Source organism: Peromyscus leucopus, chromosome 3 (genome assembly GCF_004664715.2).
Source record: "Peromyscus leucopus breed LL Stock chromosome 3, UCI_PerLeu_2.1, whole genome shotgun sequence".
Classification (NCBI taxonomy): Eukaryota; Metazoa; Chordata; class Mammalia; order Rodentia; family Cricetidae; genus Peromyscus; species Peromyscus leucopus.
In genome coordinates, this window is record NC_051065.1 from 61,036,226 (window position 1) to 61,061,772 (window position 25,547).

The 25,547-nt window shown below is 46.6% G+C and overlaps 2 protein-coding genes and 1 long non-coding RNA gene across 16 annotated transcripts; 2 read left to right on the plus strand and 1 right to left on the minus strand.

The window, feature by feature from the left end:
- Positions 1 to 10,121: 10,121 nt before the first annotated feature.
- Positions 10,122 to 14,347, plus strand: LOC114700095 (GTPase IMAP family member 1-like). Of its 2 annotated transcripts, none has more exons than XM_028879581.2 (3): positions 10,122 to 10,269; positions 12,148 to 12,239; positions 13,286 to 14,347. In XM_028879581.2, exons 2-3 carry the CDS (start codon positions 12,158 to 12,160, stop codon positions 14,161 to 14,163), a joined length of 960 nt encoding a protein of 319 aa, XP_028735414.1. In that variant the 5' UTR covers positions 10,122 to 10,269; positions 12,148 to 12,157; the 3' UTR covers positions 14,164 to 14,347. The 2 variants fall into 2 exon arrangements, with proteins under 2 accessions (XP_028735414.1, XP_037059612.1); XM_037203717.1 differs by lacking the exon at positions 10,122 to 10,269 and adding an exon at positions 10,276 to 10,517.
- LOC119087607 lies at positions 11,085 to 12,148 on the minus strand. The gene is made up of 2 exons (XR_005091082.1): positions 12,040 to 12,148; positions 11,085 to 11,953 (listed from the first exon to the last, which is right to left on the minus strand). It is a non-coding gene; the product is annotated as an uncharacterized LOC119087607 (long non-coding RNA).
- Positions 12,221 to 24,501, plus strand: LOC114700096 (GTPase IMAP family member 5-like). 13 transcript variants are annotated; one of them, XR_005091077.1, is made up of 5 exons: positions 15,800 to 16,686; positions 17,416 to 17,486; positions 20,805 to 20,853; positions 22,224 to 22,337; positions 22,740 to 22,826. XR_005091077.1 is itself a non-coding variant. In XM_037203715.1 (4 exons), exons 3-4 carry the CDS (start codon positions 20,811 to 20,813, stop codon positions 23,612 to 23,614), a joined length of 918 nt encoding a protein of 305 aa, XP_037059610.1. In that variant the 5' UTR covers positions 16,102 to 16,686; positions 17,174 to 17,220; positions 20,805 to 20,810; the 3' UTR covers positions 23,615 to 24,501. The 13 variants fall into 13 exon arrangements, 7 of the variants coding, with proteins under 7 accessions (XP_037059608.1, XP_037059610.1, XP_028735421.1 ...); XR_005091076.1 differs by having other exon boundaries at positions 22,224 to 22,832; XM_037203715.1 differs by lacking the exons at positions 17,416 to 17,486; positions 22,224 to 22,337 and adding an exon at positions 17,174 to 17,220 and having other exon boundaries at positions 16,102 to 16,686; positions 22,740 to 24,501.
- The last annotated feature ends 1,046 nt before the right edge of the window (positions 24,502 to 25,547 follow it).

A 25,547-nucleotide genomic window follows, 5' to 3' on the forward strand; every position in this document is an offset into this window, starting at 1 on the left:
TGAATTTGAAGTTTCTGCTCCAGCAGCATCTTGGGAACCAGATCTTCCGGGCTCTGGAACAGGCCCTCAGGTGATGCAGACAGGTGAAAGGAAGAGTTAAGAGGGTGAATCTGGTAAGGAGAGTGAGCTCTGCTATCTCTTCATTTGTTTCTGTTTTCTTGACATTTCTAATAATATTAATGGCATGATATTTACATGTACACACATAGTGTGTACCGACCAAATCCTGCCTCCCTCTCCCAACACTTCGCAACCTCTGTAGTCACCGGTTTATATTCAGGCTGATTTTTAAAAAATTTCCATGTGTGGTGTTTATCTTTCTGTATTTCCTCCATTTTGCTGCAAATGACAGGATTTCCTTCATGGTTGAATGAAATGCATATATATATAATGAATTATATATCACCTCCTTTTTATCTATCCATTTGTTGAGCTCCTACATTGATTCGGTCTCCCATCTGTTGTGAATACCGCTCCAATAAACAGGGGTGTGCAAGTATCTCTTTCCTATTCTTACATCATTTCCTTTGGATCTGCAGCCCCATGCGGACTCTCTGTATTATGTGCTACATGTATTTCCAGTGTGTTGGAGAGCCTCCCTGTTTTCCATAGTGGCTGTACTAATTAACAGTCCCCAATCAGTGTGTAAGTACCCCTCCTGCCTCACCAGCATTTATTGTTTTTTTGTTGTTTTATTATGTCCATTCCAATTTAGATGGGATGGCATTTCGTTGTTTTGGTTTGCATTTCCTTCAAGGTGACTACACTGAGAATTTTTCGTATATGTGTTGGTTCTTTCTTGGTTGTTTGAGAAGCACCTATTTGGTCCATTTTTTTTGTTCGGATTTTACGTGTTCTCTGTGGTTAAGGCTTCCAGTTCCTTACATGATGCAGATATTAAAGCAATTGTGTTCTCCTGCTTGGTGTGGTGTCTCTTCACTCTGTTTTTTTTTTTCTATGATGTAATCTCACTTTGGGGTCATACACAAAGCATTTACCCTCAATATCAATCTCTTGAAGTATTTTCTACATATTTTGTTCTAGTAGTTTCAGAGTTTCAGGTCTTATATCTAGGCCTTTTACCCATTTTGAGGTTTTCTTTTTAAATCTGGGTAACAGATAAGGGCAAAGTTCCAATCTTATGTGTGTAAATATCCATTTTGGGAGTTGCTATTGGTTGAAGAGAGTGTTGTGGAATATTATTTTAAGATGTGACACATTTGTTTATGCCGTGGAATATTTGTTTAATGATTCAAATATTGCATTCTTTTATGCTGCATTTGTTTAACTCTGTGAAGCTGTGTTTCTGTGCCTGTCTAAAACACCTGATTGGTCTAATAAAGAGCTGAACAGCCAATAGCAAGGCAGGAGAAAGGATAGGTGGGGGCTGGCAGGCAGAGAGATAAATAGGAGGAGAAACCTGGGAAGAGAAGATCTAGGAGCAAGAGAAAGAGGAGGGCATCAGGGGCCAGCCACCCAGCTACACAGCCAGCCACGGTGTAAGAAGTATGGAAAGGTATACAGAAATGGAGAAAGATAAAAGCCCAGAGGCAAAAGATAGATGGGATAATTTAAGAAAAGCTGTCTAGAGATAAGCCAAGCTAAAGCTAGGCATTCATAAGTAAGAATAAGACTCCATGTGTATTTATTTGGGAGCTGGGTGATGGGCTCCCCCAAAGAGTAAAGAGCCAAAAGAACAAAGAGTGAAAAAACAAAACAACAACAACAAAACAAAAAACAGGCTATCCTTTCTCCAGTGAATATTCCTGGCACTTCCATCAAGAATCAGGGTGAAATACATGTATTTTTTTCTGGTCCCTCAGTTGTGTTCTGCTGGTTTATGTGTCTGTTTTTATGTCAGCACTATACTTTTATGTTCCCATGGCTATGTTACACTCACAACATGGCTTTGTCCATGTGGAGGTCTTTTGTGCTTCCATATGAATTTTTGGATTGCTTTTTCTTGTTATCTGAAGAATATCACTGGAATTTTGATGAGGACTGTGTTGTCTCTGTCAAGTGATTTGGGTAATACGGACATTTAAGCTATATTTTCTCCAATTCATGAACTTGGCCAGTCTTTCCATTTGTGTGTGCATGCACACACATGTGTACAGCTGTGTCTCTGGGTGTTTCTATGTACATGTGTCTTTCTCAATTTATTTCATTAGTGTTTTATAATTTTCTTTGCAGAGGCCATTCACTTCCTAAGTTAAATTTATTTCCATGTGTCTTTGTAGCTATCATGGATGAAATCGCTCTTATTTTAGAGTATGCTATTTGAGCCTTGCATCTAAAGTAGGTATTCAAACCCAGGCTCCTAGTGTTAGGTGCGCAGAGCTCACCTCATTCACATGGTGCTGTGCATCCAAGAGTGACAAATAGGCCATGGGTCATAACAGCAGAACTGCCAGCAAACACCCACCATGTAGGGACCTGAGTCCTTGAAGTGTTTATCATATTCAGCTGCTTTGAGCTTTATCCCAGCCTCTACCTGAGCTTTTTGCTTTGTCTGGTCATTGTCCTCATGGAAAACGTTTGCTCATAAACTTGAGACCAGTGGGTGTATGTTTTGTCAGAGGAGGATGTGCGACCCTCTGCTCACACAGGGAAGGACGGTCCTCTGCCGTCCACGAGGACTCCGTAGCACCATCTCACAGTTTTCTTCACACATCGAACCCAAAGCAGTAATCTTTCACACGTGGTCAACCACCTAACCGTATCGTTCATCTCACAAGATAGCTGAACTCAGGACAGATAAGAGGTCGAAACAGGAGGGGCTTTCACAGCACATTTGGAGAGGAAATGGTGGTTGTTGCGGAGCTTCTGAGGAGCAGGTGAGACGCCCGGGAGCGTTCTCAGAGGTCTCAGTTAAGGCTTCTCTGCTCCCTTTGACCACAACCACCTGTCTACAAGCACTAAGGAGGTGGGTGAGGAAGCCAAGAAGCGGACGAGGGTCCCAGTTAGAGAACCAGAACCCAGCTCCCATGAAGCACAGTGAGGGAGAGGGATGTGACAAACCCTGAGGAGAGTTTTCATTTTCTGTAAGAAAACTGTCAGGCCCCATCTGCCCGAATCCAGCTCCACATTCTGACTTCCATCTGTAGATCTCTCGCCCTTCGGTTCCCTTGACAACCTGAGGGCGTCTCATTGCCACTGACCTCGGGTTGTGCTGCCATTTCTTCCTAGAAACACATCCAGTCCCTTCCCAACTCACTTTCAACACTTCAGCTTCATTAAAAACCATCTCATCTCTTCTTAGAAGTGTTTACAGACTGCCACCACCATCAGTGGGCCCCCTGTCACTCCCAGAGCACCCCAGAATTCTTCTCTATAACACTCGCCAGGGTGGGAGCACAGTCAGAAAAGTACCGCAGTTGAGATGTCTGGAGGTGAGATGGAACCTATGCTTTCCTGAACCAGGTTCAGATACAACTAAGGTGAGGAACCAAAGAGAGAGGATCTGGGGACTGGAGAGGTGGCTCAGCCGCTAAAAGCACTTGATGCTCTTGCGAAGGACCTGAGTTCAATTCCCAGCACCCACATGGTGATCACAACCATTTATAACTCAGATCCTGGGGATCCCAAGTCCTTTTCTGGCCTTCCTGGGTACTGCATGCATGTGGAGCACAGACATACAGGTAGGCAAAACACCATACATATAATAATGATAAATTGAATTTTTTTAAAAAATAGAGTATTTCTTTCTATATACCAGAAGTGGACAAGATCACTTATTAATATCAATGCCCAAAACTAAATATGCTAACAACCAACAGAATCTGGCAGTGTCTTAAATGACTGAGACATGTCCTATGGAGGCAAACAAGATTCAATATTTGAAAATATTTCCATATAACTTAAAGTGTTCCAGAGTTGCGAAGCAGTGACCACTTCCTTCGCTACCAAATGGTAATTAATAAAGTTAAAACTCTGACAAATGGGTACCTTCTTACCTATAGCTAAGTTTTCCATCCCAACCACAGTCACCATCCTGGTTAATAAGAAACACTGACATCATGCCATGGACACCAGGAAGAAGATACAGGACCTACTGTCACAGTCACTACTAACATTCTTCTAGACATTAGCTATAATAAGCCAGCAGTGGAAGGATCTAGAAGTTTGGTTTCGAGGACAAGACAAGCTGTCTGTCATTTGAGCTAAAAAGAAAGTGTACCTCTACAAAGTAACATCAAAATAACCAACAGCAGAACTGAGAAATGGTCAGTAAATGCATAAGATGGATATCAATAGACATTGTTCTTAGTATATTAAAAATGATTCAACTATTTCCACACTGAGCAACTTGTATGAAAATCACAATGAAAAATTCACCTATTATATTGGTAAAGTGAGCAAAGATTTGAGAAAAACTAACATTAATAAGATGCTAGTGAAATGAATTTTGCGAGTTTTTATTGTAAGCAGTAATATTTATCAAACTTGTAAGTGCACATATGAATTATTAACTGGTTCTCCTTGAAGAAGTCAATTTAGGCAACTGAGTCACTTGTTCCTCCATTAAAAGTCACTCTAAAATCTGAGGACATACAATACTTTTATTACATTCATGGTTTCAGAAGTTCTGGCAAAGCCCAGAGGGTCCAACTGAGTTCTGCTGGGGCTCAGAAAGAGTGGTCCAAATGACCACAGAGAGCAGAGACAGTTAAACAAGGGGGCGTGTTTGCGCCTCTGGCCGTCACCTGTTCCTAGGTTCTCCGAGTGGAGACAGGAGTGGGATCTTTCACACCTTCCCAAGGCGGAGCGTTCCTGCCCTGATGAGTTTGCTTCCCAAGACCACCAGAGCACTGTAAAGTCAGAGGAGTCTGAAGGTAGCGTTGGTCAGCTCTGTTCGTTATTGGGCTAACAACAGGGTAGAAGGCAGATTCTGTGGGAGACCCTGAGTTCACAGAGGCACCAAGATTCCATTTTAACAGCCCACTGCAGCATCCCAGCAGCTCCACCACGTGCACTCACTGAAGTAACGGCTCTGAATGTGCCCAAATGGAACTTGAAGAAGCATCGCTTTGCATGTGCCTTTAAGGACTTGTCTGCGAGCCCTGCAGACAGAAGCTTTGACCCACTCACAACTCCCTCCCACTGAACCTTCTCCATTCCTACCACACTGTAGTTCACACTAAAGGCCCCCTTGTTCTGAATAGAGCATATTCAATATAAAGCTATATAGCAAAACTCCAGATTGAGAAGACCTACATGGTAATCTTAAGGAAGGAAGCCATCATTGCATTCCCCAGCCTCCGCAAAGCCCTAACAATTCCATCCAAACGTCTCGAAATAACTCTCAAGTAACTCTAACACTATATGATGGGTTTCTATAAAGTATAAGGAAATTGAATGCCAATCTAACAGTTTACCACTTCTCTCCATTGCATGAGCGAGCACTAAGTTTATAAGTTTGCCTGCAGTGGGCGAGGGCTTGAATGCCTTCATCTTTTCTAATACACCTCTGCAAACATCCAGTAAATAGAGTCAATACAAGAGTGGGTTCATATGAAGAATGACGTCACATTAATTCACAAATAAAGGCACATGCATAGCAGTACCCACGGAGGTCAGAAGAGGGCAGAGGGCAGGAGAGGGTGGAGGTCAGAAGAGGGCAGAGGTCAGGGGAGGGTGGAGGCCAGAAGAGGGCAGAGGGCAGAAGAGGGTGGAGGTCAGAAGAGGGTAGAGGTCAGGGGAGGGTGGAGGGCAGAGGGCAGAAGAGGGTGGAGGTCAGAAGAGGGCAGAGGTCAGGGGAGGGTGGAGGTCAGAAGAGGGCAGAGGGCAGGGAATGGTGGAAGTCAGAAGAGGGCAGAGGTCAGGGGAGGGTGGAGGTCAGAAGAGGACAGAGGACAGGGGAGGGTGGAGGTCAGAAGAGGATTGGATCCCCGGAACTGGAGTTATGAATAGTCAGTCATGAATGGCCATGAGCCATCATGAGGGTGCTGGGAATTGAACCTGCACTTCTGCAAGAATAGCATGTGCTCTTAATTGATGAGCCATCTCTCCAGCCCCTAATTCACAAATAAAAAGGACCACTTCATATGTATTTATCTACTCCTTAGCATTATTTAAAAGAGGTTTGGGGTGAGAAGAAGGAGATGCTGTCTGTGGAGCCTGAGGATGACATGTTGGAGCAGGACATGGCGCTATCCCTGCCCAAGCTTTTTCCATGAACTGATGCAAAGAAGTGGCCACTGTGTTTATATCATGACCCTTGACCCTCAAGAAAAAGACAGTGGCTTACAACGGACACCACAGACAGGAAACTCACAAGCAACACATCTGTGTGCTTCCTGTGCTGGAGCACCCGCCTCTCAGTACTGGCTCCGTGTTCTCACAATTGCCTCTGGGTATGTGTGGCTTTGCACCTGTCTCTTCTGTGAAACTTTGACAGTCTGCAGCAAGCAGACTCTGCAGAAAGAAGCGGGGAGATGTGTTCATTCTGCTTCCTTCTGCCCTGCCCACAGGGAACAGAAACGCCTTCACTGGAGCGCACAGGCAGTCTGGCTTCTGTGGAGTTTCCTCTGAAAGAACGGGTGTGGGAAAAAGAGATTGCAAGCGGTTTATAGCAAATGATCTAATTATGAGAATTTGGATATTTTGGGAGTATATTCAGAACAATTAAATTAAACTATTAATCATTCCAAAGTATGACGAGTCCAAAACTTCCCCCAAAGGACAGCAGGCTACTTAAGCTTACAAGAGAGCACTGTAAAACTTACCAGTGACATGCCTCTCCACCACAGCTTGGGATTTTTAAAATACTAAATCCATCTGTTCTTTTTGCTTTGCAATTTTTATCACATCTTTACTTGTGTCTCGTCCCTCACCACATACAGTATTCTGCCTCATCTTGTTAAAAAAAAAAATGCCTTAGCCAAGCCTGGTGATGCGGGCCAGTAATACCAGTTACCTGGGGAGGCTGAGGCAGGAGGATGGCAAGCTGAAGGGATGCCTCAGCTACAGAGCAAATTCAAGGCTAGCTTGGGCAACTTAGTGAGACATTGTCTTATAGTGAGAGGTAAAAAGATGGCCAGAGATACAGCTCACTGCTACAGCACCTGCCTAGCGTGCATGTGCTGGGCCCAGGGTTCAATCCCCAGCACTGAAAACGAAAACGGAGAAGAAAATAAATATGATAACTTCCGCTCAAATGGTAACCACAGGCCACGTGAGGGCAATATTTAATCTCATGAACTAAAATGTGCAGAGTATCCTCTCCCCATCACTCCAGCCACACTGCAAAACCTCATAGCCTCATGAAGCCTGGGAACATCGGCGTCACTGCAGAATGCTTGGTTAAGCAGAAATTCTTCACAAACAAGGACTGTGCAAGAAACCACAAGACAGTAGTCAATAATGTCTTCATATGTCTGTGGTCTGAATCATTTCCCAGAATTGCTGTAAACCGCAAGAATAAAATGTATCGTGAATTCAGTAGTTCACAGAAGGCCTGCTCTTTGGCTTTAGCCGTGGTCTGTTTCTTCTTCCTCACTTCTGTCTTGAATTGGTCCACTTCTACGGTCACATGGCTAGATGGTGGAGAACACAGGGAAAATGTTCCTTCTAAGCTGAGTATCACAAGGGCAAGAGTGGAGAGGTGGGTCAAGAAGAAGCTTCCTTGAGGGGGTTCCCAGCCTCTCTAGTGAGGACTGAACCTAGGGTCGCACACGTGTTAGGTAAGTATTAGGCCACTGAGGTATTTCCCCGGACCCCTTTTTAGTTTTTATTTTGAGACAGGGACTTACTAAGCTGCCTAGGCTGGTCTTAAACTCTTGATACTTCCTGCCTCAGTCTCCCTAGACTTGGACATGTCTGTGCTTGTTAGGTACATCTTTAAAGCTGTGCTGAGACAGAGGTTGAAAGCATGGAGCAAGAGAAATTATAGCAGCATGCCCAGCCTGTAGGGACAGCTCAGAGAGGGCCTTTCCCTCCTCCAGCTGACCACTGGCAGTCTCCACTGGCTGTCACCCTTGCCCAGAGGCTGGCATCCGCAGAAGAGAGATGCCTCTAAGGTGAGGCATTTTCTCCAGGGGAAATTTACATCCAATACCTGGCTGATAGAATTAGAGTCCAGTCTCCTCTTGTTCAATCTCAAGGTCTGTGCAAACTGTAGAGTGCCTTCCTGAAGTCACCATTTGTCGTGACTGAGTCTCAGTCTAACTTGTCTTTGGCCAATCCTGTGCTTTGCTTCTTTCTTCCGTAGATCTCAAGATGAGTCCCTAGCAGCTTCTTTCATCATCATTCTGTCTCCACATCAGTAGTCCACAAGCCTTGGAACTGATCTTCACACACACATGCACACACAAGCACATGAGTGCACACACACATACACACACACAAGCTCATGAGAGCACACACATGCACACAAATATACATGCACACATGCATAAATACACACATAGGTATAACATAGTTTACAATATTAATAGATCAAAAGAAAACATGCAATTACCCCAATCACCATTAAAAGACCTTTTAAAATAACTTATATTTTGATGAAAATAATCTTCATTTAGTGAAATAGGAATGAACAAAGTGTGTATGCACTGATTTAAAAATTAATTACTAATAAGCAATATCAGTCTTAGTGATATTAGGTATTCTATTCTTTTAAAGTTTTATTTTGTTACTTCAGTACTGGGTATATAACCCAGGACCTTGTGCACTCAGGTAAATGTTCTATCAATGAGTTACACACCCCTAACCTTTGATGTTTTGTTTTGAGATGGGGATCTTTATTTTCCCTTTGTTTTTGGTTTGTTTGTTTGTTTTTGAGACAGGGTTTTTTTCTTTTGTAACAGCTCTGGCCTCAAACTCATCCACCTTCCTCTGCCCATCAAGTTCTGAGATTAAAGGTATGCCCGGAGAGATGGGGTCTTCTTAAGTACCCTAGAATGGCCTTAAATTTGTCATTCTCTGTCTTAGCATGAAGACTAATTTATAGTAAGAGAAACTCTTAAAGAACAAAAGAGAACTGAAGATTAGCAGGAACCAATTCTAGGATAGAGTGAGACCTCAGGTCCCAGATCTTCCTTCCATTCCTTAGCTATGGCAGCATGTTTGATGCTGCTGACCCTGCTGGACACAGGCACCCCTTGGTCACAGTGATGGATTCCATAGAGGAAATGCCAAGACCACAACTGCATGGAAAATGGTTCTTTTTTTTTTTAAGACAATTTTTTCATTCATTTTACACACCAATCAAAGATCTCCCTCTTCCCTCCTCCCCCCCCCCCCCAGCCTCCCACTCCCAACCCACCTCCCACTTCCCCCCACAAGAAGGCAAGGCCTCCTATGAGGAGGCACATCCAGTAGAGGCAAGTCCAAGCCCCTCCCTCTGCCTCAAGGCTGCACAAGGTGTCCCACCATAGGTAGTGGGCTCCAAAATGCCTGCTCATGCACTAGGGATGGATTCAGATCCTACCGCCAGGGTGCCCCCCCCCAAAGCTTCCTTCCATAGCTAAGGAATGGAAGGAAGATCTGGGACCTGAGGTCTCACTCTATCCTAGAATTGGTTCCTGCTAATCTTCAGTTCTCTTTTGTTCTTTAAGAGTTTCTCTTACTATAAATTAGTCTTCATGCTGAGACAGATCAAGCTACACAATTGTCTCGCCATGCAGAGGGCCTAGTCCAGTCCCATGCAGACTCCACAGCCATTGATCCAACTTTCATGAGTTCCCTCTGGTTTGGTTTGGTCATCCCTGCATGTTTCCCCATTATGATCTTGATGCACTTGCTCATAGAATCCCTCCTCTCTCTCTTTGACTGGACTCCTGGAGCTCTTCCTGGTGTTTGGCTGTGGATCTCTGCATCTGCTTCCATCAGTCACTAGAGAAAAGTTCTATGGTGACAGTTAGGGTATTCACTGATCTGATCACTGGGATAAGCCAGTCCAACACAATAAAGGCAATTTACAGCAAGCCAACAACCAACATCAAATTAAATGGAGAGAAACTCAAAGCAATTCCACTAAAATCAGGAACAAGACAAGGCTGTCCACTCTCCCCATATTTATTCAATATAGTACTTGAAGTAAGACAGCAAAAGAGATCAAGGGGATACAAACTGGGAAAATGTTTCTGTCTCTTTAAGCCATCATCATCCGGCCTTTCTCTCAGTTTCCTGATCTCTGAGACCCAGGCAGCTCAGTGACTTCCTCTCCGCTCAGCCCTCGGCACAGAGACTTCTGCACTCACAGCTGAAGGGAAGGCAGGAGGCTGGGGCTTCTCTGGGCCACTTCAGAGTCTATCACCAAGAAAGGTGAGCCTGAGCCTGTGAGCTGGGGTGGAGAGGGGGCTGGGCTGCGAGACCCAAGTATCTGCTGCCTACCCACCGCATTTTACAAAGCACCACGCAGGTACACACCAGACATGCAGCACAGACAAGAGCAAACTTCCAGATGCTTGAGAGATGGTCTGGGTTTCACCTTGAGCAAAGTTGGAGGAAGTCTTAGGAGTACACACATTCTTGAGGAGCAGACTTGTTTCTTCCTACACTTCTTTCATCCGGTAAGAGAAATCTGTTCCAGACTCCCTTCCAGGAACAAAGCGCAGGTTAGAAGACACCGTTTCTCAAACTGCACATGCAGCGAAGGCCAGAGATCCTTCTGGGTCCCTACAAACCATTCTTTTGAGGCCAGTCTCTATGTGCCCAGTCTGCGCCCCTCTGAAGTCTCTTATCCTCACTACCTGTAGGAGTGGGGCTGTAACGGACCTCAGAGAGTGGAACTTGGTCATCAAGCCCTGTCCCCACCTAGCATTTAAACCTTTGCTTCCTAATTCAAGTTTGTCCCACTCCAACTGCAGGGACCTTGGTTTCTTTATGTCTACAATGAAGAGCTTATGAAATAGCTCGTTTTCAAACCTGGATGTGGATTAACTTCATGAGAAATGTGCCACTTGTACCAGAACCGCTGGGGATGGGTCCAAGAAATGTGATGTTGAGGGGAACACCTAAATATTTTTGAGAAACATCAAGCCTGGAGGCAAGGAACCAGATGACTCTTGAGTTCTCTTAAGCACATAGAATCATTCATGCTTTATATTTCCAGATAATAAAAACCATCTGCCACCCAAGATCTTACCCAGTGTTTATTTTTCTCTTCAAAACCATTGAAAATAACATCTGCTTTCACTATGAACTCTGGGGAGTCCTGGTGGCCTCCCCTGGAGACCCCTGGTGTCCAGCACACACTTCCTCGTTTTTTTTCTCCAGGACAAGGTCTTCAAGCTCCTGCAGAAGTCTTGATTCTTGCCCTCAGTCTTATGGTTGTTTCTTCGTTTCTGCATCGTTTATGGGAATTTGTCGATTTCTGCATCCAGAACAGTGACACAGAACCACACAGTGCATTCTACTAAAGACTTTGGGGAGAGAGAGGGAGTGTGTTAACCCAACCTGTCCCAAAGCCCCTCAGGCTGTTGAGTTAACATTTTCCATTTCTCAGTGTGTGGTGTCCAGAGGAGGGAGTGTGGGAGGAAACACATCACCCACAATGGACACAAAGAGATTCTGAAATGATGGAGAAATGCAGAGAAATGCTCAGAAAGAACGTGGGAGCAAAGCTCTCACCAGAGAAAAGCCAGAGAGGGCTGGAGAGGCTGAATCTGGTGTCTGTGCAGCCACGGGCGGAGGCCTGTTAGCTGGAATGAGACTGGCGCAGCAGACTGAGGGGACACGTGCTTTTGTGCTTAGAGACTCCTGGGATCAGGCACATGGGACCAGAGAGCGCTTGACTCTATCGAATAGCGTTGCAGTCAGAGCATCTTTGGTGGAAGGGAAGCTGCTTAAATAGAAGGGCTCAGAAACGGGTAGGATAACTTGTGGAGTTGGTCCTCTCCATCTGCCTTTACAGGGGTCAGGAAAGCAAGCTCAGGTTGTCCAGCCAGCACTGCGGCCATCTTTCTGGGCTCCCCAGAAGCTGTTCTTCAAAATCCAGATGCTATCTCTAAGAAGAAATAGCAGATTTTACTATGGTGGACAAAAGGCACCCACCATATCTCTAGACACCCACCTGTCCCCCAAAGCACACACCTGCATGTTCAATTCCTTGTAGACGAAAGCCTTACTTTGTCTCCCTGAAGTCTCCTGTTCCCTGGACTCTGCCTGACGTTGTGTTTGGGTGTTGTTGCCTGTTTGCAGGAATGAGCACATGGATGAGGAAATCGGAACTGAGAGTCCTCTGAGACGCGTGGGGGGGAGGAAGATGGCAAGAGACGAGGAAAGCACCTATGGTAAGAGCCCTTCTCTCTAGGTGTCCTGGCTGGTGTGGGAGCTCAGGGTAAGAAGTGGGTGGAGCTTCCTCAGGTCTGGAAGCCCCTGGGATGAAAAAGCAGGGCCTGGGTCCTGCATTTGGCTGTGTCTCTGTCCTGCTGAGAGAAACTCAGAGCTTTGACCAGCCTGTCACTGGTTCCTAAGCATGAAGGAGGATCCTAAACCTACTGGTCTCCACAAAGATGACACAGAGGATGGGAAATCCAGCAGTGGAGTGAGCCTCACTCACCAGGTCTCCAGAACAGGGGACTAAGTGGGTATTTAGTATTTGGGGGATCAGGGAGATGGCTGTGGGTAAAGGCACAAGCAGCCAAACCTGATGAGCTGATTTCAGCTCCTGAGTCCACATGATGGGAGGAGGGAACTGCCTCCTGAAACTTGACCTTTAGCCTCCAGAGGACATGGCGGTATAACTTCCTCATAAATAAAATGTAATAAAATATTATCTAAAAGGGGGGCATTCTCTTTAGGGAGCCAGCTTCAGACAAGAGAGGAGGATGAGGGATGAGGGTGAGCTCTCTTCTCTCACTCTCTAACAACCCAGTTGAAAGCCCCACATTATCTCTGCTTTTGCAGAAGAGTTATGTCCTAGACTGAGCACTCCCTGCCCTTACACAAGGAGCACTTGGTGGGCTGTGATTCAACCCGTGTCTGGGACTGAGGGGCTCCCCTGTGCTCAATGGCCAGCATCTGGGGGGAACATGAGGGTCAGATCAGCATCAGGTCAGCCTGTGTGTGCAGGACCAGAGACCCTGGTGGACCCAGAGTTATGATGAGCACTTTCTGAAATGCAGCAGGAGCATCCGCAGGTGCACAGAGAATCCAAATGCAGAGAGGAAAGATGGGGAGGGGCCTGAGCTCTGAGAGCCCAAAGCAGATGGGAGCACCAAGCTTCCTAGGGGAGCAGGCACTGTGGGTCCTTCCCTTTTGTGTGAAGGCTAGACCACAGGTGAGTCCCAGGGAAAAGCCATGACTCTGACTCAATGCTGCCATATCTGGTCCTCAGGCTCAGAGGAGGATTCACGGGCCCCACGGGTGCCCCTACTGAGGCTCATCCTGGTAGGCAGGACCGGGACCGGCAAGAGTGCCACAGGTAACAGCATCCTGGGCCAGGGGTACTTCCTTTCCAAGCTGGGGGCTGTGCCTGTCACCAAAGCCTGCTCCTGGGCCAGCAGGAAGTGGGCCAAATGGCACGTGGAGGTGGTGGACACCCCAGATATCTTCAGCTCTGAGGTCTCTCAGACCGACCCCGCGTGCATGGAGACAGCCCGCTGCTTCCTACTGTCATCGCCTGGGCCGCATGTGCTGCTGCTGGTCACCCAGCTGGGTCGCTTCACCGCTCAGGACAGCCAGGCGCTGGCCGGGGTGAAGAGGGTGTTTGGGGAGAAGGTGATGGCGCGGACCATTGTGGTGTTCACACGCAAGGAGGACCTGGCTGGAGAGCCTCTGCAGGATTACGTGCGCTTCACGAACAACCGTGCGCTGCGGGAGCTGGTGGCCGAATGCGGGGGCCGCGTGTTTGCCCTGAACAACCGCGCCACCGGCCAGGAGCTCGAGGAACAAGCTGAACAGCTGCTGGGCCTGGTCGCGGGGCTGGTGAGGGAGCACGGGGGCGCGTACTACACCAACGAAGTGTACGATCTGGTGAGGACCCTGCGGGGCGCTGACCCCCAGGACCAACTCACCAAGGTGGCAGAGATGGTGGCAGCACGGATGCGGAGGCCCCTGCCCACCAGGCTGCTAACTGGGCTGTGGAAATGGATGATACCCCACTGGCCAAGCAGGAGACGGGGCATGATTATCTTCCTGGGTGTGGCCATCCTGATCTGCGTACTGTACCACAGAATGATGCACCAGGCCATCGGGGACCAGGATAGCAGATAACGCTGGTCTTAGAAGATGTTATATCTAGGAAGGAAATCTTATAAAAATTGATTTTTACTTCGAACTCTGCTCGGAGTTCACAGTACGGGGAACACGACAACAGCTTTGCAAAGGGTCGGAGGTGATGAGCCTCAACTTTAACTGTGTGCATTCAGAGTTTTAAAAATAAATTTGTCTAACTAAAGCTTCCTTTAGACATTTACATCGTCTCTGTGGGGCATTCTTCCCTTGAAATAGTGAATACACCTGGTAGCTTGTAAATGGGGACAAAATCACAGCACAAAAAGAACGAGTGTTTTCTTTTCTTTTTTATATTTATTCTTTGATAATTCCATAGAATATATTTTGGTCATATTCTCTCACTTTCCCCAAGTAAGTCCTCCCAAATCCTCCCCACCTCCATCCCCTCTGAACTTGATGTTTTTTTAATGCCTTAACAACAACATGAAGTTGGATTTGTTGGCCAAGTACTCCTGAGCATGAGGCCTGCCCTGGGATGTGATTGACATGTCCGGTGTCATCTCCTTGAAGAAAATCGATTTTCCTTCTCCCGGGTGTTGTAACTCGTGAATAGCTTCTGGGCTGGAGTGGAGGTTTTTGTCTGGCTTGCCCTTGCTCAGGTGTTGCGCATGCGGTCGCAGCCTGTGTGAGCTCCTCTGTGCACCGCCCTGTTGTGTCTGGTAAACTGTTCTCTTGCAGTCACCCACCACCTCTGGCTCTTACAGTCCTCCTGCCCTCCCTTCCACAGAGATCTCTAGTGACATAAGCTGGCCAGAGATTTCCTTCCTTGTTCAAACCAAAGCAAAGGGTCTGGAATTTTGCTTCCATAAGTAACAGGAACAATGAGAGAAGAGTCGTGAACTCTGAGGTTTCTGAGAGTCTGGCCCTGTCTGAAGAGCTACAGCCTGTCAGGATGGATCATGGCCCGATGATTTCCTCACCCCTACCCACCCAGCACTGTCACTGTCTACTGGGTTGAAACTGCTTGAAAATGTAAAAGCCAAGGGGTGAATAAAACTCAAAACAAGAAAAAATTCTCTCCAACAAGAGCAGAGCCACCCCTCAGAATTCTTTCTCTTTCCCTTTTCTTTCTTTCTTAACAAACAAACAAACAACAACAACCCCTCCCCCCCGGAACCTTTGTCCTTCCTCCCCACTTTGCTTTGAAATGTAGATCTTTTAAAAATCTCTCTTAGGTTGAAGCCTGGCTGCACAGCTCTTTCCTCCTATTGCAGAACTTCTTCTCGTCCTAAGGATGTGAGAAACTTACTTCCCTCTGGATAAAGACAAAACGTAAAACCAGATACAGCTGAATCCTGCTGGAGAGCAGACACAGCTGGTCATTACGGAATTCAGGATAAAGGACGATGACACCCATACAGGGTGCTACCCCATCCTCTTGAGGAAGAGCTATGGCTTCTTGTTAGCCTGTCTGACTCAGTGGCCTAGGCTGTCTTCTAACTCAAGGCAATGCTCCTGCTTCAGCCCCCTGACAAACAAGCCACCATGCTCAGCTTGAGTTATATCTTCTCAAATGCTGCAGAAGGCTGTACCTAACTGGTCTCCTCTCTCTCTCTCTCTCTCTCTCTCTCTCTCTCTCTCTCTCTCTCTCCTCTCTCTCTCTCTCTCTCTCTCTCTCTCTCTCTCTCTCTCTCCAGTCTCTTAGTGTGTCACCTCCCCAGACCCCTTGAAATCCTAGTGCTCATAATCTAAAGTCAAGCACACTTGCCCGCCAACAGACAGCATCATGGGGAATTCTCTGAGATGAGAACCTGTATAAGCCAGAGCTGTGTTTTATGCTCAAGGCTCAATACTTAACAGGTGCCATCAGGTAAAGGAAATGCTTCGCCCTGCTCCCAGTCCATCTGAACTTCCCATAGGCGAGAAACTCCACAATGACCATCTATAGCCCTGTCACATGGCAGAGAAGAGGCAGCCAGCACCCAGTCTCAGGTCTGAGCTCAGCTGTGCTTTGAAAGGGGCTGTCCAGGTCCTCTGGGACCAGCAGTGCTTTTCTGCCCCTGTTTAGGGGATCCAAAGCTGGTGACGCGGAGCCCAGGGGCTTGGGGGGAGTGCAGATTCTTACCCTGAGTGCTAATGGGGAAATCTGTGGCCCCAGCACTTTCCAGTCACAAGAAGGCCTGCTTGAACCCGGGGGAGGGGGCTGTCCCCCACTTCCCGGAGCCTGGCTCCCAATGCTGTGTGTATTCATACCTTCCTGCAGGGGAAGTGAGTAGGGCAGGGTGACAGCTTTCCACAGGAAGCGGCCATTCACCACAGCACTTGTGCTGTGTTCTGGCGGATGTCAGGTCGTTCAAGGCCTTCCCACCGACTTTGGAGGGCAGGCTGCAGGGCAGTGGTGTGTGCTGTGTCACAGTGGCGTTCTTCTTTTCCTGACTGGATTGATGGCTCTGCAAGTGGTCTTTCTGTGAGAGCATCACGCAGCGGGCACAGGTCCCCCACTTGCCTACAAGGGACTCACACTGGTGACTGGAGGCAGCCCCACCGCCGCCGCCGGCCCAGGTAAGGAGGAACCCACCATGGCTCTGACAGCCACTTAGGGGCTGGGAGGACCCCCGGGGAGTCGCTCTGCTTTTCTCTAGCGGGTCCTCAGGGGAGCTCTGGTACTTTGGGTGCCCTGGACAGTGAAGTGAGCATCAGCGACAGCATATGGTGGGACAGAACCCTGAAATTTCCATGCCATCGTCCCTGGGCCTATGAGGATGCTGGGGCTTTCCACCCCATTTCCTGTGTCTTTCTCAAACCTGAGAAACTCAAGTCCCAGCACCCACAGGCTTTCCCCAAGCTCCCCAGCAGGTGGCGCACACTTCTCCGTTTTAGCCCAGACTCCTCAAAGCCCACTCAGGCCAGACAGGATATCAGGATAGATTGTTGAGGCCTGGGTGGAATCTCCATGTTCTCTTCCTCATGATCCAGTTCTTCCCTAGAAGACCAGTCAGTGAATTCTATCTTATGATGTTGTTCTGAAAACCACCAAATTCTTTTACAGCCCTGGGTAGCTCATACCTTTCCCATAACACATCCCAAGACACTGCGGTAGGTCAACAGCTTGAGTTCACAACTCACATGAACACTCTACCCTTGTCAGCTGAACCTTACAGGAGAGGGTGCTGCTTCCGGGACCCTTGGTCACTAACCTGCCCTGGGACTCCAGTACCTGGACATAAAGGAACAGGGGAGGGGCAGAGGGGTGGGGTGGATACCAGTGAAAATGTTTGTGCTTGTTTTTAGTTGTTTGAGGGAGCACAGGCGCACACTGGTGCCACAGGACAGCTGTGGAGGTCGGAGGACAACTTTCTGAAGTAATTTCTACCCTTCTACTTGGTGTGAACAGCCTCTTGTTTCTGCCGCACCGTGGCCTGGCTGGCCCCACAGCTTCTGGCCAGCTCTCCCATCTCCACCGGCTGCCTCACTGTGAGCACGGCTGGCATTACAGATGCAGGCCAGCATCTCCAGATTTTCACTCGAGTTCTGGGCCTCAAAGTCAAGCTTGTGCATCAGTTGCTTTGCCCCGAGTCATAGCTGCCAGCCTGGTACCCGAGAATAAGGAAGACAAAAAGACTGTCTCTCAGAAAGCAGCTCCCTGAGCTGCGTTCTCACTGCTGGGTAAAATGAAGCGTCGTGATAAAGTGGCTTGGCTGCTTCTAGACGAGAATGTTCATCGTGTGCGTTTGCTTCTGCCTTTTTCTCCCTGAGTAATGCCTGCCCCTTGTCAGCCGCTGCCGTGGGCACACTCCGATCTCCCATGGCCTCTGCACCCACACTGTGGGAAATTAGCAGAATTTTCCTTTTGGAGGAGAAACCTCCGTCCATTCTCGCTCTCCCGACTGTGTGTGCTCTGCAGGCTCAGCAGCCACATCTCTTCACGTCCATCACACGCTCCTGCCCTCCCCCTTCTTCTCCTAGGCTGTTGTCAGTCTCTCCTGTTTGGTCTGTGATTCATTTTTGGGTCTCCATCGCCTGCTCCCTGTCTCACCTCTGGGCATTTGTTCATCTCTACCAACAAATTGGTCTCTTAGCGGGACATATGTCTCCTGTAGTCTGTCGGATTTTTCAGAAACTGATTCAGAAAACGTCCCTGCTAGTGTTGATGAGTTTGGTTGTGACCGCCACATTGTACACATGCGAGGGGCACTGAGAACCAAGTCAGGTTCTAACTGAAATCCTTCAAAACAGAACAGACCCCCCAATGCAGTCTTATCTTTGAGTAATTCTTTTGGGGGGCACAGTGGTATTTTTGTTTTGTGAAAGCATGAACTTAGAAATCGAAGCACAGTTCTCTGGGTTGATTCTGGAGAGACTTCCAGCGATCAGTACTGGCTTGTGTCTAAAGCATGGGACAGCGGCATCGTACAGAGGGTTCCAGGGGGGAGATGACCTCCCCATCTCCCCACTGGCTGAGAAATCCAAGAGCCGACGCAGACAAAGGGAGCCATTTGGGGAGAGTTAGCATAAGGTAAATGTATGGCTCTGGGCAGCTCATGTAACTTTAATAAAAATTCCAGTGGCCTGTCAATAACAGCACAGGGAACACAAGACAAAAATGCGCATGCAGGAAACCTGGACATGATGAGTGTCTGCAGAGGATTGTCACGGTGGGGAAGCTCAGTTTCGTCAACACTGACACCATATCCTTCACATTCCAGTCTCCGACCTTCAGCAGAAACAGCGTTCTATGACTTGAAGGATTTTCATAAGGACTAGGCCACAGCTTACGGTGATAAGAATGTTACCTAAGAGATGGTCACGAGAGGGCTGCTCTTCTCTGGGTGCAAGGAAGGGGGTGGAGAAGAGTTCGGTGGGAAGAAGAGGTGGAGGGGGGAGTGAGGAGGTGGACAGGCAGAGCAGGAAAGAGGAAGAGAAGGGGGGCAGAGGAGGAGAGGGAGATGTCTTAAGATATTCTGAAAATGTGAAAAGACTTGATGGGCTTTTATGAAGAAGTCCAAGAAAAGCCATTTTTTTCTTTGCAAAATAAAATTGTGAAAGACAAAATAGCAGAAGTGCTATGCATAGCACATAAGCCATGCCATGCTTTCAATTCAGTCCATGACCAGTCCTGTGTCCAGAAGGGTGATCAAAATGCAGTGTGCCACCATGCAACACCTATGGAGATTTGGGGGTTTCCTGAGATACTGGGGTAAGCAGGAGCTGACTTGACCCACTTAAGAGTTAAACCGGGCCATATCTAGCTAGCAGAAAATGTGTACCCCAGATGAACTGTTCAACAGGAGTGCCAAGCGGTACCTATGAGGATTACCTTATAGCATTCTTTGTTGTGAAAAAAAATGATTTCAGAACAGTTTGGATGTCTATTAATAAAAAATGAACAAGATGTAAAAATGGCATATATGTAGAAGTTTAACATGCAAAAACAGGACTGAGAATTATCTAAAGATGTAAATACATATGCAAGTACTCAAACACATAAAAGTGTCAAAATACTGATTGCTGTGAAGGCCAGAATGAGAGAATGAGACAGGAGATTGGGAGAAAAACAACCAAACTGAAACCCATGAAGTACGTCTGTGATGTTTTAATTTTTAACCAGATGGTGCAACTGCAGGAGACCAGCAGACCATTTATGTTCGTTCGGTGCAAATGGCGGCTACTTGTTTTTATTCTTGTTATTATTCTATGTTTATTCTAAGATTTATTGTTACTATTTATCTATTTTTTAAAATTCTATTTTTCCATGTGCATTCCTTCAAGTACAAGTACATTTTAAAACTATAAGCTTTTAAAACCCAGCTGACTAACATGAGCCAAGAGTTCACGCAGGGTGGCTGGTGTCACAGGCTAGCCCTTCCTACTGAATGCTTCTCTTTTCATTCCACCAAAAACCAGCGACACAACATTACACCACTTTTGGACAGGATATTTATGCCGTGGTTGCTCCAGTTTCTGGCTGAATGTGCTAAAATATAAAAACCATGATTATTTGACAGAGCAGTACCTCAGAGCCACGCAGGGAAGATGCTTGGTTAAACTCCCAGTGGGAATTTGATCTTGTCCTGAGTGTTGGCTCTTTCCATCATGGTACGTGGTACACACACTCTCTCCAGGCGTGTGGGGGGCGGAAGCCTTGTCAGCCACTCCTGCCCTCCTTCCTCTCAGGCCAGTCCTCGGAGGAGTGGCCATTCTCCATTCTATCCGCCCCCAGGGAAGCATGTTGTATTTGCCTCTTTGCCTCTGGAACATTTCTGCATGCTGGAAATGCCTGGTACTTTAAACAAACAAAAATGTGTTATTCATAGCACAGCAATTATTTTCTCTATCCTGGCAGGTTCATCTATATGGTTCAGTTTGGGTTTGTTTGTATGTTTTTTAAGTCTAGTTCTTGCCCATAGAAGAATGCTTCCCACATTTTACACTTTCAGCTTGGTGGAGATAATCAGTCCATCCGTAGCAGAACATCTGCTTTCCCGTGAGTGAGGGAAAGCAACAGCACACTATGCTGCGACGAGCATAGTGTCAGTTACTTACAGATGTGTGAACAATGCTGGGAGAGTTAGCATTGGAAATGACCGTGTGCGGACCGTTATCCTGAGTCACCTGAGTCCAAGTGTCTTACCAGTTCCCATGTGGACCTGACTTTAACTTCTTGCCTGTTTTGGTTCCAGAAGAGAATGGAAGGCCTTCAGAAGAGCACATATGGAACTATAGTTGAAGGTAAGAAAGCACCAAGGTCCTAAAGAGATTGAGAAGGGGAGGGAGTCACTGTCCCTCATCCCACCACACAAAAGGTTCAGACACTCAGTTAAGATCAAGAAGAAAGAGGCAATGCTGTTTTTTCCCCATGTCTCCAAATCTCTTACATACAAGCTGCTGTTGTTTTCATGTACACATATGCATACATACATACACATTCAGAGACACACATACACAAAGACACATATGCTTTCAAACACACACATGCTCACATGTGTGTGCACAAGTACACACACTCCACTGTGTCACTCTCCTCCACACAATATGGGGAAACATGACTCTGACATGCACTCAGAATTAGAAGGGTCTGGAACTAAATAGTGACATAGTTTCTCCTTTTTCTCATCTGAAAAGAAAAAAGAAATGAAAGAAAGAAAAGAAAGGTCCCCTAAAGGGATTGTTTCCCCCAAAACACTAAGGGAAAGGAAAAACCAGCACAGAGTCAAAGGAATAAAATGGATTTTTGTTTTCTGTGATACTGAGAACTGAACCCTGGGCCTCATTTGTGTCGAATGGGCACTCTACCACTGAGCCACACCCCAGCTTTCCCCCAAAATGATAGAGTTTTAGGTGTCTACAGTGCACTTAGAATTCATTTGGGCTCATAAGACAGCCCCAGATCCTCGTCCCTTCAATGCTGGAGATTTGAGCTCTTGGCTTCATGGTGTCCCTCCAGCATTCCTTTTGCTATGGGCCCTGAACCACACCCGGCTATAGATGAAATTCTAAACGGTCTTATTAAATAAGAAACACAGAGACAAATGCAGAGTTAAAAGCCCAGAGATCAAGGCAGTAGCCAAGAGCTAAGACCACATTATCTTACCACTCACTGCCGTCCTTCCCCTGAGAAAGAGACCTTCTCCTGTGTCCTGTCTTTTTAATGTCTTTCTATTCTGCCTTCTCATTGGCTCTAAACCCAACCACATGATTTCCTCATCACTGCCTGTCTATATAGACCTCCAGGTCTCTGTGGTTGGTACTTGGATTAAAAGTTCAGGTCACCTTGCTTTGGATGTGTCCTTGACCACAGAGACTCTGCCTGCCATGTGACTGGATTAAGGGCGTGTGCTACCACCTTCTGACTCCTGCTTATGGCTCGCTGTGACTTCTGATCTCCAGGCAACTTTATTAACATACAAATACATTTCAGCACAAATAAAATATCACCATACCCGGCCAAGTAGATGACTTTTTTAGCATGTCTACTTCTAAGTGTTTCTAACCATCTTCTCTTCTACCCTTCGTCAGTGGCCCACTCTGTATCATTTCCCAACTTTGACCTGGTATTAACTGTCATTGTCCCCCGTCTCAAATCCCACTTTGCTTCCTAGGCTATCAGCTGGCCCTGAGTGTGAGTCACTACAGCTCATCCACCTGAAATAACCTCTGGGGGCACACGCTGAGCACATTTACACAGCATGTCTGGAACATTGTGGGTAAAAGAGGTGACTCTGTTTTGTCACTTATGACTTCTCATCTCTGCCTCTTCTAAACTCAAACTTATTTCACAGCCAGTTTTCTGGGGAGATACCCTGAGCATCCTCCAGGGGAGAGCACAGGGGCCTGTAATTCAGAATTGACATATTTGTTGTGAGCCAGATGCAACAGAGCCTCTCTTTCCTGTGGCAGTCCCACCCCCTGCCCATGTGTTCTAGAATGGGCTCCCAACAGGGACTTCATGAAAGCCAAGAACCACCTAAAATTATAGGCAAACAGTTGGGAAAATTTGAATGACACCTGTTTTTCTGGGACTGAGGACCATTGATTTCAGGAGACATTTGCAAGGACCCATGATGTCAAAGCCCGAAGAATCGCTAAGTGAGGCACAAACCTTCTCTTGTCCACAGGGAGCAGGGACATCTACCATGCAGCAGAATCGTACTGGCTGAGGATCCTCCTGGTGGGCAAATCTGGCTGTGGGAAAAGTGCCACAGGGAACAGCATCCTCTGCCGACAAGCATTCGAGTCCAGGCTCAGAGCCCAGTCGGTGACCAGGACCAGCCAGGCAGAGATAGGCACATGGGAGGGAAGGAGCTTCCTAGTGGTAGACACACCCCCCATCTTTGAGTCAAAGGCTCAGAACCAAGACATGGACAAGGACATTGGAGACTGCTACCTGCTGTGTGCCCCAGGACCCCATGTGCTGCTGCTGGTGACCCAGCTGGGACGCTTCACAGCCCAGGACACCATGGCCGTGAGGAGGGTGAAGGAGATCTTTGGGGCAGGAGTCATGAAGCACATGATCATCCTCTTCACCCACAAGGAAGACCTGACAGATGAGACCTTGGATGGGTTTGTGACCCACACTGACAACCACAGCCTGCGCAGTCTGGTCCAGGAGTGTGGGAGGAGGTACTGTGCCTTTAATAACAGGGCCTCAGGGGAAGAGCAGCAGGGACAGTTGGCAGAGCTCATGACCGTGGTGAGGAGGCTGGAGCAGGAGTGTGAGGGCTCTTTCTACAGCAACGACCTCTTCCTTCAGGCCCATGTGTTCCTTAGTGGTGACAAGAGTGAGCATCAGGAAGCCTATAGGTGCTACCTGTCGAAGGTGAGGCAGGAGGTGGAGAGGCAAAAGCAGGAGCTGAAGGAACAGGAGGTGAGCTGGGTAGCTAAGATGCTTTACAGAGTCAAGCCATGCATGGGCCTCCACATTTTCATTATTGTGTGTGGTTTGATTTTGATTGCCATTTTAATTAACTTGTTTATTACCAAGGGGAACTGAGCCTTTTCAAGTGATTTCTGCCATCAGCTCCTTCCCGCAATGTTCACAATCTCTGTTCTGGGGCACCTCAGTTTCACTCTCATTTGACTCCCTTGCATCAGACATGCCAGGAATTTTCTTCTAAATACCATTATGTAAATAAAGTATGAAAGAAAAACGTATTTCTTGCCCATGACCATGTCTGAGCAACAGCAGATGACAACTAATATTCAGGGGTCAGCCTACCAGAAGTTCAGCTCTCTGATGGGAATGTCTTGTTCAAGCAAGGCTTACGAGAATACAGACTCCAGAATGTCTTTTGCTTATGCTGTGCCTCCATATTGTTGTTGCTACATGCTCTTCTCTATCTGATATGATGTATTTATATGTGGGGCGTCCCCCATTGCCAGTATTGTAGTGTGTCTATCTCATGATTGCATCTCGATTTAATGAGCATTTTTCTGTGGATTGTCAGGAAGACGCTGTATAATTTTGACACAGTCAGGGCCTATTGAGTTCCACTAAAAGAACTGTTTTATATCACAGCTCATATTTATAATTTAGAAAAACATTTGAGTCCAAGAGCCAGTCACAGGTTTCTTGTGCATCATAAGGTGATATTAGGCTTCAAAAGAGCTCTAGATGAGACCAGATGCCTTACTAATGGTTTTTTAGATAAACATTCCCAATCTTTTAGTTCACAAGGTCACACAACTGTTTGGCTAGGTTGTAAATAAAAAGCCCAGTTAATGCTAGCTTACAAATGACTAAGTCCTTGCACCATTCCTAACCTCAATTTGTGAAAATATGTTCTAATTAGTCAAGGCTACAGAAAATAACTTAACTCTGTAGTCCCTAATGAGGGCTGTAGGTGTTCTTAGATAATTAAAAGTTACAAACAATCTTTACCTTTGTAATGTGACCTTTTTATGACTCTTATATTGCCTGAAATAATTATTTGGGATATATAAACTTTAAAAAGACATAATAAAATGGAGCAACAAGAGAGAACAACATGAGTGTAACAGGAAGAGAGAAGCCAATATGAGAGACTAAGGAAGACTCAACATGACAGAAAAAAGAAAGTAACCATCAGAATGCATGTGAATTCATTCCATTCCTAAAAATTCCCTCAGATAAAAGTCCTAAGTTTTGCTATGCGGTGGCTTTCTCTTTGAGCCCTGTTCTGCAGCCTGGAGTGGGTCTCATAGGCTGTCATAATTTCTTCCTTTATGTTGTGAGGGTAAATGATGAATCATGTAGTTACCATCATAAAGGACTGGGGACTTGCAGAAAGGAGGGTGCTTGTGCTACATGGCAATGGGTTTGTCTCACCTAGTGCCCCACTTCCTACAGATGGAGAAACATGCAAAGCTAAGAACAGAATCTTTTTTAGTCATAAGTACACCCTGCTCTCACTACAGCAGTAAAAGTCAGATCTCCATCATCTCTCCACCCCCAAGAAAGGATAAGGACAGTGTGCATGAAATGGGGGGGGGATCTCTGAAGGTATAGAAGAGAATAGAGTCAAGAGGCCTGGACATGAGTGGAGAACTGAGTGAGAGGTTACAGGTCTCACCCCAGGGAAAGCAAGGTCAGCAGTCAGGAAACACAGAAATCAGAAAGTCTAAGATCAGTAATACAAAGAGCCAGAGGGTGGGTATCTTGGGCTTGGAAGACTGTATAGTGGACATCACAGCCACTCAACAGCACATGCAGGCAAAAGCCACTATAATCAAGAGGCCATGTGTTCATAAAACTTGATGAGCACTGAATTTTGAATTACATGTAATTTTCATGTGAAGCTAGAATATTATTTTCCTGAATTCTTCAGCCACCAAAAAAGGTAAAAATGAGTTGCTGTGGGATATCTTTCTGTATGCTGAGAATATGTGTACCTCTCACTGGTCGATAAATAAAACTGCTTTGGCCCATGGCAAGGCAGGATAGAAAC